The 14,578-nt window shown below is 44.7% G+C and overlaps 1 protein-coding gene across 1 annotated transcript in view; it reads left to right on the forward strand.

Moving 5' to 3' along the window:
- LOC115331155 (hemicentin-2) overlaps window positions 1–14,578 on the forward strand; it is a 130,154-nt gene that overhangs the window by 88,385 nt on the left and 27,191 nt on the right. The window contains exons 6-8 of the mRNA XM_042287244.1: window positions 3,000–3,192; window positions 8,075–8,194; window positions 10,647–10,907. Coding sequence (XP_042143178.1) covers window positions 3,000–3,192; window positions 8,075–8,194; window positions 10,647–10,907 — 574 coding nt within the window. The remainder of the gene's footprint in view (window positions 1–2,999; window positions 3,193–8,074; window positions 8,195–10,646; window positions 10,908–14,578) is intronic.

Genomic DNA, 14,578 nt, shown 5'->3' on the forward strand with positions numbered 1-14,578 from the left:
GATTCACTCAAATGACTGCTGTTCGCTAAAACGTCATTCCCTCATGATACAGACCCATATTCGCGCACCCCTACTTAAAAGTATGATGCTGTATGCCAGGGGTCGCCAGGCTGACCCGCCTAAGAGCAGCAAACAAAACCACGAAACTTCCAAGAGCTCTAAGGGGGGCGGGCAGATTTTTTTCCAGAGCAATAAACGAAACTTGAACTACTTTCAATCTATCCGAGTCAAAAGCAGTCCAACTGTATGTAAGGTAGCAGTAGCACAACACTACCAAACTGCAACCTGTCTTTAGATTTAAATTGCGTTCTATTTCTCTTTTTGGGGAAGTGCTCGTGTGACTGGGAGGGAGGCAGGTTAGGGGAGGGAGCTGCAAGCCACGCTTTAACACACGAAGAGCCGCATGCGGCTTACGAGCCGCAGCTTGGCCACCCTTGCTATATGCACTACGTAGTGCAGCTCCACCGGAAGTTGCTATATGCACGACGGCACGGAGAGCTCATGCCATTTGGGTTACCCTTTTCGGACGGCGCGTGTATCACTGGGGAGCATGTTCAGCCATCCCCCCCCTTGCCCCCTTCCCCAGCCTTCGCTCACGCCGCCTCGCGGCGACAGTCTGCGGCTGCTAATTACAAACCTATTAACCCACTTGGCCCCACATACACGTTGCTTCACAGGGTCCAGCCGGCAACCCGCTGTTCCCTATGGCACATCTGAAAAGGGAGTCCCACACCTTTTAGTTTAGCAAAGTCTCGTTGACAACATTTATGTTTTTTTTTCAGTGATAATTGTAAAAAAGAAATTTCGTGGATATCGCCAAATGGTAAAAAAAAATGTTAGAAAAAAAAAAGAAAAGTAAGCCCACTCTGTGGATTGAACCCAGGTCCGCTGCATATAAAGCAGGCACCTTTCCACTAAGCCACGCTACAGCTACAAAAAACAAGTTTTCACAAATCGTTTTATACGAGACCCAACAAGTTTCCTGTTGTGCGAATAGCAACTCACTACATAGTGCATATGGCATTACTCTACTAAAAATATGTATGCGTACCGCTTAATGAAGGGAAGACCCTCTTAATGCCTTCACTTTCGTGTGTGCCGTACGGATTTTATTTTTTGCCTAAGTGATGAGCGCATTCATGGAATGGACCTTTTTCCAGTAACGAGCGCCGTCTGTGGAGTTGTTTTCGAAATGCAAATGAAGGGCAGCCCAACTTGCCTCTGCCTGTCAGTATAATAATAATAATAATAAATATTTTATTGTCCCGTTTTCAACACAGTGCATAGACCGGCCCGCAAAAGCATGGGTATGCTTGTCGGCGGGACCTGGCGTCCAGCAGGTTGCTGACATAGTTGTAACAAAGCATGCATTTTTTGCATGCAACTAAACAAACCCAAATGAAGAGAATTATACCCGACAAGAGAACAAGGGAAAAACATGGTCTATTTCAGTCACCTATCGTCTGGCAGCACCATTCTCTCAGGTCTTGTTTTAGTCTTTTTAGGGAATCCAGGTTATGAAGCTCTTCTGGTAACTTATTAAAATAAAAAGGAACATAGTATGACCTTGCATTCTTTCCATATTTAGTATAAATCCTAGGAAGAATGAACTTTTCTGTTCGCCTCAAAATTCGTTCTTTTGTTAAAGGAATTTTAAAATCACTCTTGAAGTAATGTTTCACCAAAATTACATAACAGTGCAACCTCTCAGTAGTTAACACTCCCGCTGCATTCAATTTCTTATTTTTCTCTACTTCTTCGTACATTGTCCCATATGTGATATTACAAGCAATTTTATAGAGGATATTATCGATTGTTGATTTTTTATAGTTGGAACACTTTCCGTATAACGAGATTCCATAACGTAGGATAGACTCACCCAGTGCATTATATACCCTCCTTCTCAGAGAAACGTTCGAAACACTACGCAACCTGTACAAATAGGCTAATACGGTTCTCATTTTTTTTGATGATATATTTTTGATGATGATATATGATATATATCCATAAAAGATTTACATCCAGATGAATCCTTAAATATTTGGTTGTTAGAGCATAATCTAAAGGTACGCAGCTACAGGTTTTGCAACTATCTGAATGAAGAAAGAGTTGAGTTGACAAGTTAACATGTTTGTATGGACTATGAAAGCACATCAACTTAGTTTTACTAGAATTAACAAAAATATGATTGTGAGAAAACCATGTCATTAATAATTCAATATCTTTCTGAAAACTTGAAAGTGCGCTTATTTCATCGCTATGTTCTGGTACCAGGGCTGTATCATCTGCATATTGATACACTCGAGATGCAAGAGAGAGTGCTCCAATTTGATTTACGTAAATATTAAACAGTAAAGGTCCTATTGTTGATCCCTGTGGTACTCCCGATTTAATTCGGATTACATTACTTCTACCGTCTCTTATTTTAACCAGTTGATATCTATCTGTAATGTAATCCTGCAAAAATGTATAGAAAGGCCCCCTAAAACCCATATTTCTTAGCTTTAATAAAAGTTTTTCATGATCGATTGTTTCAAAAGCTTTTGAAACAATCGATCATTGTCATCGTGCCATTCTGTCGATCTTGGTTGCCTTTCCTGCCCCATACTAGCCTATACTCAAACAAGGATCACCAAAAAAGACAAAATATATTCAAAGATAGTTGCTATATATGTTGGTTAACCAGAACTTTGCCCTGCGGAAATGGCGACAGCGGGAAGCAAAGCCAGGGGAGGGAGTGTACGCATGTGCAGAAGCTTACTGGAAAAAGATCCAGTCTTTTGCGAAAACACTTGCACTGTGAAGCTTCCGTGGAGTGCGCGTGTATAGCTTGGTCAAAGCTGTAGGAGTGCGAGCACACGGGCGCCTGTAACTCTGACTTTTCACTCTTTTCATTTTAGCGACGCATCCCTCTCATATTTAGGGCTGTTTTGTTGGCCCGTTTCCCTCTACTCCTCTCTCTTAATTGGTCTGTAGCCACAAAAGATCCTTCACTGCAGGTGGCCTTTTCATGGACTCTGAACGGGTCACTGGGCCGACGGGACCTTGGAAACTTCCAGTCTGCGGGCTTGCGATCAACGCTCAAGTTCCGACCTCGGTCCGAGGCTGACTACGGCATGCTTGAGTGCTCTGCCAGTAACTCGGTCGGCGTAGCAACCAGGCCATGTGTCTTTCACTTGCTCAGGCCTCCCGGTGGGTGAAGCTCATTTACTCGATATTCACTGCTGTTCCTCACCAGCATTTGAATAGTGTCTGGTGCAGAATACATTTACAATAAATCAATCAATAAATTTATTTATTTATGCTCAAGAGGGGGAAGGCAGGAAAAAAGCAACATTTAGCAGCTTGACGATGTCCCTTAACATTTGCAGAAGGGTAAAATATGGTAACCAATTTTCAAAAATATACATGTAGCAATACACAGATAATTTAAACTAGGCATGCTACAGTGACAGTTCAAAAGTCTTCTACCAAAAGAACAAGCATAGGACTTCAATGTTGACCAATTAGCACATACCGTAGAATACCGTGCATCCGCCCATACCACACTAAGCGCCCATACCCGAATTTGTAAGATCTGAGAATGTATGCGCAGTACATTAATATGTAAAATTGATGACCAGACAAGCGCCCATCCCCCCTTTTTTGCGATTATCTCTAAATTTTTAGTGGGCGCTTGCCCGGTATTTTACGGTATGCAGAAGTGGTACAAGGAACCCCATCGTACCCCAACACAGAAATACAAACAAGAGCAATGGAAGTGTTACTCAAACAAATTATGAATTTCATTTTTACTTGCATTTGCTGCACTAATACCTTTTGCCTGTAGATAATTTCAAACCTATGGGAGTATGAAGGCCAGTTTCAGGTCACCGTAATTGGTCCTGGAGCGCGGTACTGACCAAGTCCTGGAATGACGGGGGACGTATGGGACTCCAATCAGTAGATCATACCATATATGCTCTCGGAACCTTGCATTGTCCTTTTATATACAATAGGGAGCTTATAGTTGGAATAATTTGTTGTTCTCAATATATCAAGTTCCTTAAACAGCAATTTCATAAAATGGTCATGCAGAACTTTACACACAATTCATATTACCCTTTTTTGCAGTGCATAACGCCTGTGAGTATCCGTTTCTGTTGTCGTCCCGCACACCCAGAAACAATAATTATAAATAGAACAGAGCAGAGTATTGCATGTAAGTTACTTTACCGAGGCTGGAAATATGTGACAGTGTTTATGCAAGATGCTTACAGCTTTCACAGCCTTATCACCAGGTTTTGCACGCTGTTATCCCACAGCATACTGTAATACCCCGAGAGGTAACCCACCTAAAACCAAGATCAAATCGGGTGAAAATATGGGGTGGGCCAACTTTCGGTTTGCAATGAAGAAAAGTTTAAGAAATGCTATTTTTAGGTCATGTGTCCCAGGCCAACTTGTTATCACAACAAGGAGCAATGTAGTAAAGATGTGTGACTACTTTCCACTTAGCCATGTTCGTTTATAACACGCCATAGCTAACTAGCCGCATTTATGCTGAGATCATCATTGATCCAATCACTTCGATTACTAGAAGTGCACCGTTTTTCAGTGCTTAAAAAAGATATAGCAAATCAAGCCAAAAATAGGGGTGGGTCATTTCAGAATATTACGGTATGTTCATTAAAGGTTACGCCAGTACCTTCACATTTTTCACCGTGTCAACATTGGACGAACCAAGAGAGAGAACCCAACTGTTAGCGCAGCACACATTTTTTTGCTCGGAAAATAATGGCTTTGGGTTTAGCAACATTTATGGCTCAGGAGTTTGGAATGGTCCAAATATCTAACCTCTCAAAATTGGTTTGCTCTTTCTATAATGATGCAGTGTCATCCATATTCATGAAAGCGTGTTGTGGTGTGGCTTTTTATTTTGCTTATATAACATTAGAGGAAGGAGGCAGCACCATGGTGTTTCCATTGTGCACATTTACATACACTGCTAGTCTCACTTACCAGAGCACATGCTACTTCTCCCTTTGAAAAATTTTGACCTTCCTCTGTGAGGGCATGTGTTTCACCACACAGTGGGGCCAAATTTCGTGCATTCTTTGGGCTCACTTTCTAAGCTCTGTTTAATACTTTTTGTGTGATGATGTCAAAATTGCTGGCATGAGTGTGTAATCTGGCATTTTTTTCTGTGCATGCTCTCGTGCAAGGGAGGCGCTAAAGCCGCACGCTCGTGCCAGTAATTTACACCAGTAGGTCCGGTGTAAATTTAAACATTTTCAACAAAATATATTTTCTGAGAAAGCACAAGAAACTGAGCCTTTAGCAGCAGATCAATTTCCCCCAAAAGTTTTTATTTTTAATCATATATGACATAACCAAAACCGGAACTAACCTGCTACTTTATTGGTCTGCCATCTTGTTGTGATGTCAGATGTTGTATAAACATCAGCACATGGGCAGCTTGTGCCTGTTTCACCCAGCATCGGAAGCAGTCAGAAGGTCGTTGCGATTTTTATGGGAAATAATGGACTATGATTCATCAAGCTCGTCTTCGTTGAGCAGTTACCAGAAAAATTTGATAGATTTTCAGCTTGCGACTTTAGACAATTCACTGTTCGCATTCGATCCGCCGACATTGCCTCCGAGAAGACCTCTCGTGGGGTCTGCGTTTGTGATCCGCCGACACGGATACCCAGATGGAAGGTTTTGTTCGATGGAAGGTTTTATTTGCTAGGAAGGTGTGAACTGTTTTGTATCACGACGCAAACACTAGGAGCAAACGTTCTCGTCGAACTGCTCAGACCCACCTCCGTCGCAGAGACTTCTCGGACGGAAACCAATAAGATCACACTGCTGCATTTCTTTGTTGTGCTATTGCACCCCACAGCCCATCACCAATTCCTCCCTCCTTTGCATGCTACAAACAGCCTGAAACGTATGCAATGCGCAAAACCACAAATGTTCATTATCACTAAAACGCACAATGCTGTGGAGTTGGGATCGTCATCTGCTCTTGGATTCAACATTTGATGTCACGGGTGCCCCTGCTTGTTGTTGCCAGTAGAGCTGCAGCAAGGGATTCAGAGGTGTACGCGTAAACTTCAAAATTAACTTTCTCGAAATAAAATTAATATTTTGATTGGATATTTTGTAGACATACTCACAGGTGGATGGTACATGTACATGGTGAAAATTTTATAAAAATCAGTGACCATCAATATTTTGCCGGAGCTCCCCTTTAAGCATTGTATTTTAAAGGGGTATGGAAACAAAATGATGTGAGCACAAGCTCTCTACCTCTCGCTTCAAAATCGACCAGCGAGAAGCACTGTACAATGCGTATTGCGCTTGTGACGTCGATTGTTTGTGCACGGCCGAGAGTACTGTGGTTGCGAGCGTTGCAGCTTGGGTGGGCATCAATGTGTGGCACTCTCGCCTAGTAATGTCCTAGGACTGTTTGCCCTTTGGCCTATATACATAGCTTGCCCGTAACATCATTCGAGGCTATGCTGGTATTTTATGTGCCACGGCCATTCGGTTCACCGTGTTAGTTTCACTCCGCAGAAGTAGTAGCTCGAGGGAACCGGTAAGTAGAAATAACCATCATTACCGAGCAATGGCGACACCTGCAAGCTATATAGACGTTTGCAAACATGGCATCCCGACTGGTGCCCCATACGTGTAAGCATTTGCAGCATGCGCGTTAACATAGCTTTGTTAGGCTTGAAGTTGCTTGTGCTTGATCACACGATCGGCAACCTGGTGGCGGCCAGATGCCTTGTTTGCAATTGTCTATATATAAGGTGTTCACTGTGTGCCATATTTGAGTGTGCTATCTACAGAGCATCTGGGGTGGGGAGTGGAATGGTTGGCTGGCAGAGGCCCCAACATCTTTAGATCTAGTTCCTACCCAATGAGGGAGAGGGGCTTGGAGCAATAAACTGGTATTTCGTTTACTAGGCAAAAGTGACCTCCTCTTGGATGCCGCCATGTTGTACAATTTTGACCACTAGGCATGTGACTGTACCAAACTCTGCGGCTTTTACGCAAAACTGAGCCGAGATTTGTATTGCGATTGCTGTAAAAAAATGATAAACTATTTTTTCAACGCTGTTAGCCCCAGAGATCAGTGTCTAGCTCCGATAAAAACCCAAAATACAGCACTGTGGCTGACGGCATCTAGCGGAGGCATTACGAAGCTGCCGGAGTTTTTGTTGTAAAGGCACATTTTGGACTTAAAACAAACAAAACATAACTTATCTCGTCGGTACTGTTATTAAAGATCAATAATCAATTCTTTGTGCACGGTACTTTGTTAAAAGCTAGACGTAAAACTATAAGGTTACGTGTATTTTTTGACATTCATGTCCGAACCATACTGTTCAAAAAAACTTTTTTTTTTCTTTTCAGTGGTTTTTTAACTGACTTCACGGAGGCCATAGTGTCGCACGTGACCATCGTTGCCAGTAGTAACTGACTTTTGCCGATGCTTCTAGAAAGATGGTGCAGGAGGCATTTCTTCTACCTGTTAAAATAGTTTGCAACAGAGCCACACTGCTGTGTCAAAGGTTCCTCACATTGGATCTAAAACATAAAGAATTAATGTCTATGAGGAAACAGCTTGAACATTGAGCACTTACACACAGACAGGACAGGACATACACAGAGGTGTTTCCTGATAGACATGTACCAACTAGCTCAACTCAAACTGGTAATAGAGTTATCTTCAGAACCGTGTCTGTCATTAAAAATAGTGTAGATGCTCTATGACAAAAAACAGTGGTACTGTCAAGCTGCTGGAGTCTAAATAAGTGTCCCATGATGTGAACAGGTGACTGACTGTCATTAGGTAACTGATCGCCATTGCTGTCTTAGACTGTGATCGAAAGGGGTTAGGATAGCGTGAGTGTAGCTCCTGGGTTACATTAGTTAAACCTGCCTCAAGTCATTTTTCTATTTACGATGCCACTTGCTGGAGAGGATCCTTTCACGGAGATCTCTGAGTGCTGGATTGTCTGCTGTCATTGTATACTATCAATATGTTTGATTTGGTGGTATTAATTTTTTCTTTGCGCAGGTAACGCCTGGCTGTCTCAGACATGGTACAACTGCAGTGTATGGAATGCCACATCTTCTGCAGTACAAGTGGTCTGCCAGCGCGGAGCTCTTCCTGTGACTGCTGACCGAGATGCTTCTGGTATGACCCTTGGGACTTGACTGACATTTAAGGGGGTACTGGAACAATTCTCTAGTGCCTATTTTAGTGTCTAAATGTCAACTATGTTGTGACAGCATCACGAAGGCACCAATTATTTGTTTGAAAATGCACCAAAAGTTTGTTTCAAATGAACAAAACGATTACCAAAGTGCTCATGATGAATGTTCCCAACGCTACTAGTACTTGGAATGTCATTGTGTCAATCGTCCCCTAAAAGCAGCGTTGCTCCGAGCACTTTTAACCTGTTAAACATGACCACACTGAATTTCCCTTCTCTTATGCACCTATACAACCCCTGCAGCTGGGGAATAGAAAGGAAGATGGGGAGAGGGGGTGAGATTGAGTGGAAGAGAAGGCCAGTGTAGTTTTGGGGTGCAGGTGACTGACTGACTTTGCCTCTGCTCGGTGTCTACTTGGGCCACCCAACCAGTCTCCGGGAGTTAAGTTGGTTCTCCCGATGATGTGGGAGGCAGGTTTCGCTCCGATGATCTGGAGTGTGGTGACATGAACGTTGCTGAGTGACGGGTCGACTCACAGCTTGTAGAGAACTAAGTACATTTATTTACACTTGTTCAACTCCAAGTTACAAGTCCCAACTTGGGAGACCATGCTCCCTCTTCTAGAGTCTTTGCACAAGTCTCTGTCAAAAAGACCCTCTCTCTTCCCAGCCACGGGCTTTTGAGGGCGCTGACCCCTCACTTTCAGGTGAGGATCAACAAATCATTTCAAAGCTTTGCTGGAGCCACGTGACGTCCACCGTCTAATAGTTGGCAAGGGCGTCGACCCCCATTCGTTAACTTGCCAACAGACTACAGCCGACAGCTCCCTAACTTTGGCGATGCATCCCGTTGCAGACACAGTGGGGCCTCCCCGGAACCTCCCCAGTTAAAACCAAGAAGCCCCGTAAAATGCGCCAGCTTCCAGACTAAAAAAAACATCTCTTCCTGAGTGGTCATCCCGATGAGGGAGACTGAGGAAGATGCTTTCTAAGGGGGACGCATCAACCGAAAGGCGCGCGCGGTCCCACAAAACAACCGGGAGGAGGAGGAGGTCCCACAAAACCATAAAAAAAAACCGGGAGGAGGAGGAGGAGGAGGAGGAGGAGGAGGAGGAGGAGGAGGAGGAGGAGGAGGAGGAGGAGGAGGAGGGGGGGGGGGGGGGGGGCTCAGCTACTTGGTGGCATCGACACGTTACAACCAAGTGGAGGAGGAGGAGGAGAAGAAGGGGGGGGGGGGGGGGACTCAGCTACTTGGTGGCATCGACACGTTACAACCAAGTGGAGGAGGAGGAGGAGAAGAAGGGGGGGGGGGGGACTCAGCTACTTGGTGGCATCGACACGTTACAACCAAGTGGCGGAGCTCGTAACCACACCAGCCCGTGTGAAAGGAAAAGTGCCATCATGAATGCGCCAAGGGTGCCGGATTTCCCGAGACGCATTGCGCTCTTCGATGGCTGCTCTTTGAGTGCTTGTCTGAATCAGCCGTTTAGAACGAAAGATATAGGCATCCATTCCATATACAAGCATGCGATTTTCATTGGCATAATTGTTGATCATGACTAACTTATTTGAAAATATGGGAGAGGTATATTTCAGTTTTTATTTCAGTATCCCATTGAGTAGAGGGCAACTGCACTTACCTGGACACTATGTTCCATTTACGTTGAAGTACAAGTGAGGCCAAAGTTCCAAGATCAAGTCTCGCACTTTTGAGGGTCGCTGCCCCATGTGCCCTTGCAGTGCAAGTGCTGTTGATGGCAACATTCTTGTGCTTGTAGTTGAGCCTTGCTTCTTTTTAAGATGAAATCACATTCCACATTAAACAAATAAAAGTTTTGGCCTATATCCTGGGAGTAGTTATCTCATTCAGTCAATAACTGAAGTGAGACCTTCGCAGAGCTTGTTCAAGAGGGAAGTGGTTCAACAAGGAGAAGAAGAATGACAGAATAACTCTTTCATTGGGAACAACAACTGTGATTGCTCTGTGAAGGTTTGCTGGCCAAGGTGATGTTATTACGCTTTTCTTTTTTTAGGATTACAGCCGTTGAAATCTGCGCCTCTATTCTTGGTGGCATCTGCGACGTTGTCAAGGAAGACATAGTTTCTAGAATGCTGCAGCCCTGCACAGCTGCTCGAGCATGTCGCTTTGTCTGGCATCTCATTCACACATGGTCTCGTGCGAAGATGAGGCCAGACGCAGCCACATGCTCGCGTACATAGCTTTGACAGTGCCGAGTGTGCTTGGTTTTGAATCTGAAACACTGCTATGTTTAAAATCTGTGTGTGTGTGTTGTTAAATTTTTCTGTTTCCTCAATCACAAGTTTGAATGATGATGAAATTTGACCAGTTTGCTTGTCTCTTCTCTGTTACCTACTTCTATTCAGTTTTCTATTGTTTTAAGCAGCGAACTGACCATTAGGATGACTCTGCAGCCGGAAACGACCAGTCGGAGGACGAACCACGACTGACACTTGAACTACTGCGGCCGCCCACTGCCGGAGCCAATGCTAGCCGAACCAGTGCCACCTGGAGCCGGGCACAAGCCGGAAGGCGATCCCTCTGGTTGCGTGGATTGGCTCCGGATTCACCACTTGAACTGCTCGTCTTTGCTGACAGTGCCAGGGGACGAAGCCAACTGGCAGCCCTGCGTGCTCATACGCTACCTGAAGTGCAGTCGACAAGCAGCGAGCATGGTGGGCATGAGCTTTGCTCTCACTTAATCTTTTATTCATTCTGTCAACATACCCTGCTGTCTCGGAAGGTGCAGGGGAGGAATAACTTGGTTGAAATTGTGCAAATGAAAGAAAGACTGTGGACTAAATATACTACCAAGTCAGCACTACAGAAAGAAAACTTCAAAAGACAAAAGGAGAACAAGTAAAGAAAAAGGACAGCTTCACTACTTAGGTGATACTAAATGCTACCACACACTCAGTTTGTAATAATTAACGTAACCAACGAGCATACAAATCACATGCAAACCCTGTTTTTTGAAGATGCCAGAAGGCATACCGTAAATCCTGTAAGAACGCCCCAGCCAAAATGAAGAGGTAAATGGTGAAAAACGTGGGGTGGGCTATCTTTGGGGACGCCACAACAAAACATGATCAAAAATTAATTACAAGCACCAGAGCACCCGCTACAAACCACGTGATGTGGGAACTGATACCGCAGATTTTGGACATAGCAAGTTCGTGTTTCTCGATGCAATAAACACGCGGAATTCGCTGCAAACTCCTGTGTCACGGAAAAGGATACCGCAAGTGGCCGACGCAGCAGATTCGTGTTTTACAGTTCGAAGGACTCGCGGAAACCAATACAGAGCTTGCATCTCATGGGAACGGATACCGCAGATCGCGGACGCGGGAACAACTCGCGTGTTCACGCGCACAGATTGCAAACAAACACGCGGGAACCCGCTATGAGCTCGCTTCTCGGACGTTCTGGTACTGCAGATCACGCTGTTGATGCGCGATTCCCGTTGGACATCGCTTGACATCCAACGGGAATCGGGGTGGGTGGTGTCTCGGGAGGGGGCATCCCTAGGGGATTTTACCGTAGTTACACTTATAGAGGTACTGAGGATTTCCAATTTAATACTACACTTTATCAGGTCTGCCTGGTTAAATTGTTCTTATTTTCAACTTTTTTTGTTCATGTTCTCTCCTATTGAAAATCATGGCAACTCCCGACAGGGGCAACAACATCATGTGTTCAGATACACGTCAGCATACTGCTCCGTGAAACAAGCTCGCTTTTGGCTTGCCCAGAGAGAGTGCTAGAAAGAGCGACAGAATGGCGTAGGAAGAAAAAGCTGACTTCTGTGCCAGAACGGGTTGAGGTAGTTTTGAATGTTTGGTTCACTTCTGTGCCAGAACGGGTTGAGGTAGTTTTGAATGTTTGGTTCTCTTTTGCTGCAAGCTGTTGCCAGGGCTCTGCTCGGCACTGCTGCGTTCGAACTGTTCTGTTTTCCACACACTCCGTCTATTCAGTGACATGATTGCTGCGTCAATTGCGCCAAACTGCGCCAAGGGGCTAAGCCTGATACATCCTACTACATTTTGCCAAAATATGGGTAATCTACGCCAAGCCTGCGCCAAAGGACCATTTTCGGTCGCCTTTCGAAACCAAAACTAAACTGAGCACCGTAAATAAGCATGCGTAAGTTAGGTGCCGCAAGCGGCCACCCGACATAAAGTCCCCTACATCAATCGTCCATCTTGTCTTGCATGGTTTTTCCCACCGTGTCTCGTTTCGCGCTTTTGTCGTCTCAAAAGTCTCACTTTGCGTCTTTTTAAAATTTTTGCAACGATAGATGGAAACATGTGCGGACACTCCGACACTAGCGTGCCAGGTACCAGCTATGCCGTCATGCTGTGAAACGAAATCACGTTTTTGCACGGGGGAAGTGAGCTAAAGCACTCCCTCCTGAAAGCAACGGCCGTGGGAATACTATCTTTGGTCCCTGCCTCAGTCACCGTGGTCGCATGACGTCGAGTGTTGCCATCCCTAGGTCGCTGTAGATGTGTCGCTTTCTAAACTCAAACGTAAGAATCGCCGCAAGGTCATCAACATTCCTGTTCTTGTTTAAAGCATATGCTACTACACAACTCCCTCTTTAAATCAAAGACTGCTGTGTCGAAGTATTGATTGCCTAGGTTTCTCTCGGTGGGCTTTCTTTCAAAAGGAAACCCGGTACATGAAAAATCTGCCGCGAAAGAAAGTTGGTGAAGAGAAGTGAGCTAAGGCAAAGAAGGCAATGTCTGCACGTTGCAGCCGCACAGCTCGCTTGTTTGTCTGAGTTCAGTCATTGCACAAAGCACTCCAAGAACTTTTTGACCCTGGCTCGCGATGTCTTGTATTGATGTGCTCATGTTCTTTTTTTTCTGTTTGTTTAGCTTGTACCTTGCCTGCCGGCCTGGCAAACACGCACTGCTGGACCGTTTTTTGTTGTTTGCTGGGCAGTTACATTTTGCATACAATTTTGAGAACCAGTTGGCGACGGACCGGAGTGGCATGGTTTCAGTTTCGACCGAACATCCGTCTTCGCTAGCGTGACGAAGCACGTGCAACTGCAAGCCTGCCGAAGTTGCCCTCACGGGCATGCGAACATGATTGCACGACAGAGGCACCAGCCGTAACGCTTGCAATCCATTTCTTTACGTTCACTTACTTTTGAAGCACGTGCTACTGCGAGCTGCTGAAGTTGCCTTCACATGCATGCGCATGATTGCACGACAGAGGCACCAGCCGTGACGCTTGCAATCCATTTCTTTACGTTTGCTTACTTTTGACGAAAATCTGACACGTCGAGAACCAGTAGAGCGGTAGCAAGCGGTTTTTTGGAATTGCTCGGAAGCGCTTACGGCACTGTACACTTGTGGAATGTCTCAATGTCTCTTTGGAGACATTGAAAGTGGGCATTCATTACTTGCTGTAGGCAAAGCGAGGCTTGCAGCAGCTTTGCAGAAAGTTTCGAAGAACAAAAAGAAAAGCACCCGCTAGTCGTAATGCACCCTTGTGTACAATTTTGCATTGCACTGCAGTAGTTACGTGCTTCATCAGCCGGAGAGTGCTTCAATTTGTTATATAACTAGTCAACCTGATGCTGTGATATTTACTACTAAGCAGTTCATTTTCAAATAAATTTTAATATGTGCAGTTTGGTTCTTATCTATTTATAGTGGGTAAACATATATATATGTATTATTTAAGTGAAGCATTGCAAAATGTGTCATGTCATTGGTGTTTCAGTTAACATGTTGAAAGACTCCCAGGTGGTCTAACTTGACCATACTTTGTTTATTGTTGTGAGCAAAGTGCTTTTCATTTGCCCAGCACTTAAAAGGAATATTTTTTTTTCCTAAGAATATTTGCTTTAAACGCCACTTTTGCTGCTCCGAAACACTGTTTTGGCTGCTCCAAAAGCCACATTTACTGCTCCAAAACACTGTTTTGGCTGCTCCAAAGGCCACTTTTGCTGCTCCAAAACACTGTTTTGGCTGCTCCGAAAGGTGCTCCAAAACAGCTTAGGCCAATCACATCACTGCTATTGCGTGTCACACTCCAACAGGCTCTGTGAAAGTCGCATTTACACTTCAACCGCAGAGTGTGGCGTTCCATGAATAAGGCATCCACAGAGTGCTCACGCGCTTACCTTGCACGACACAGGGCAGCTTTGTGCCATCCAGTTTCCACATGTGTGCATAATTTCTCCACGCTAACACATCACATTTTGCGTAACCACTGCCTTTGCCACGCTAGTACGGCAAAGGAACGACATCTTTGTACGGAAGGATGCGGCGGAAACACATTTGTGTATATTGACTTCATCCGTAAAATCATAAATCAAGCTCTTTTTTTT

Source organism: Ixodes scapularis, unplaced genomic scaffold, assembly GCF_016920785.2.
Source record: "Ixodes scapularis isolate PalLabHiFi unplaced genomic scaffold, ASM1692078v2 PGA_scaffold9__187_contigs__length_104089568, whole genome shotgun sequence".
Taxonomy (NCBI): Eukaryota; Metazoa; Arthropoda; class Arachnida; order Ixodida; family Ixodidae; genus Ixodes; species Ixodes scapularis.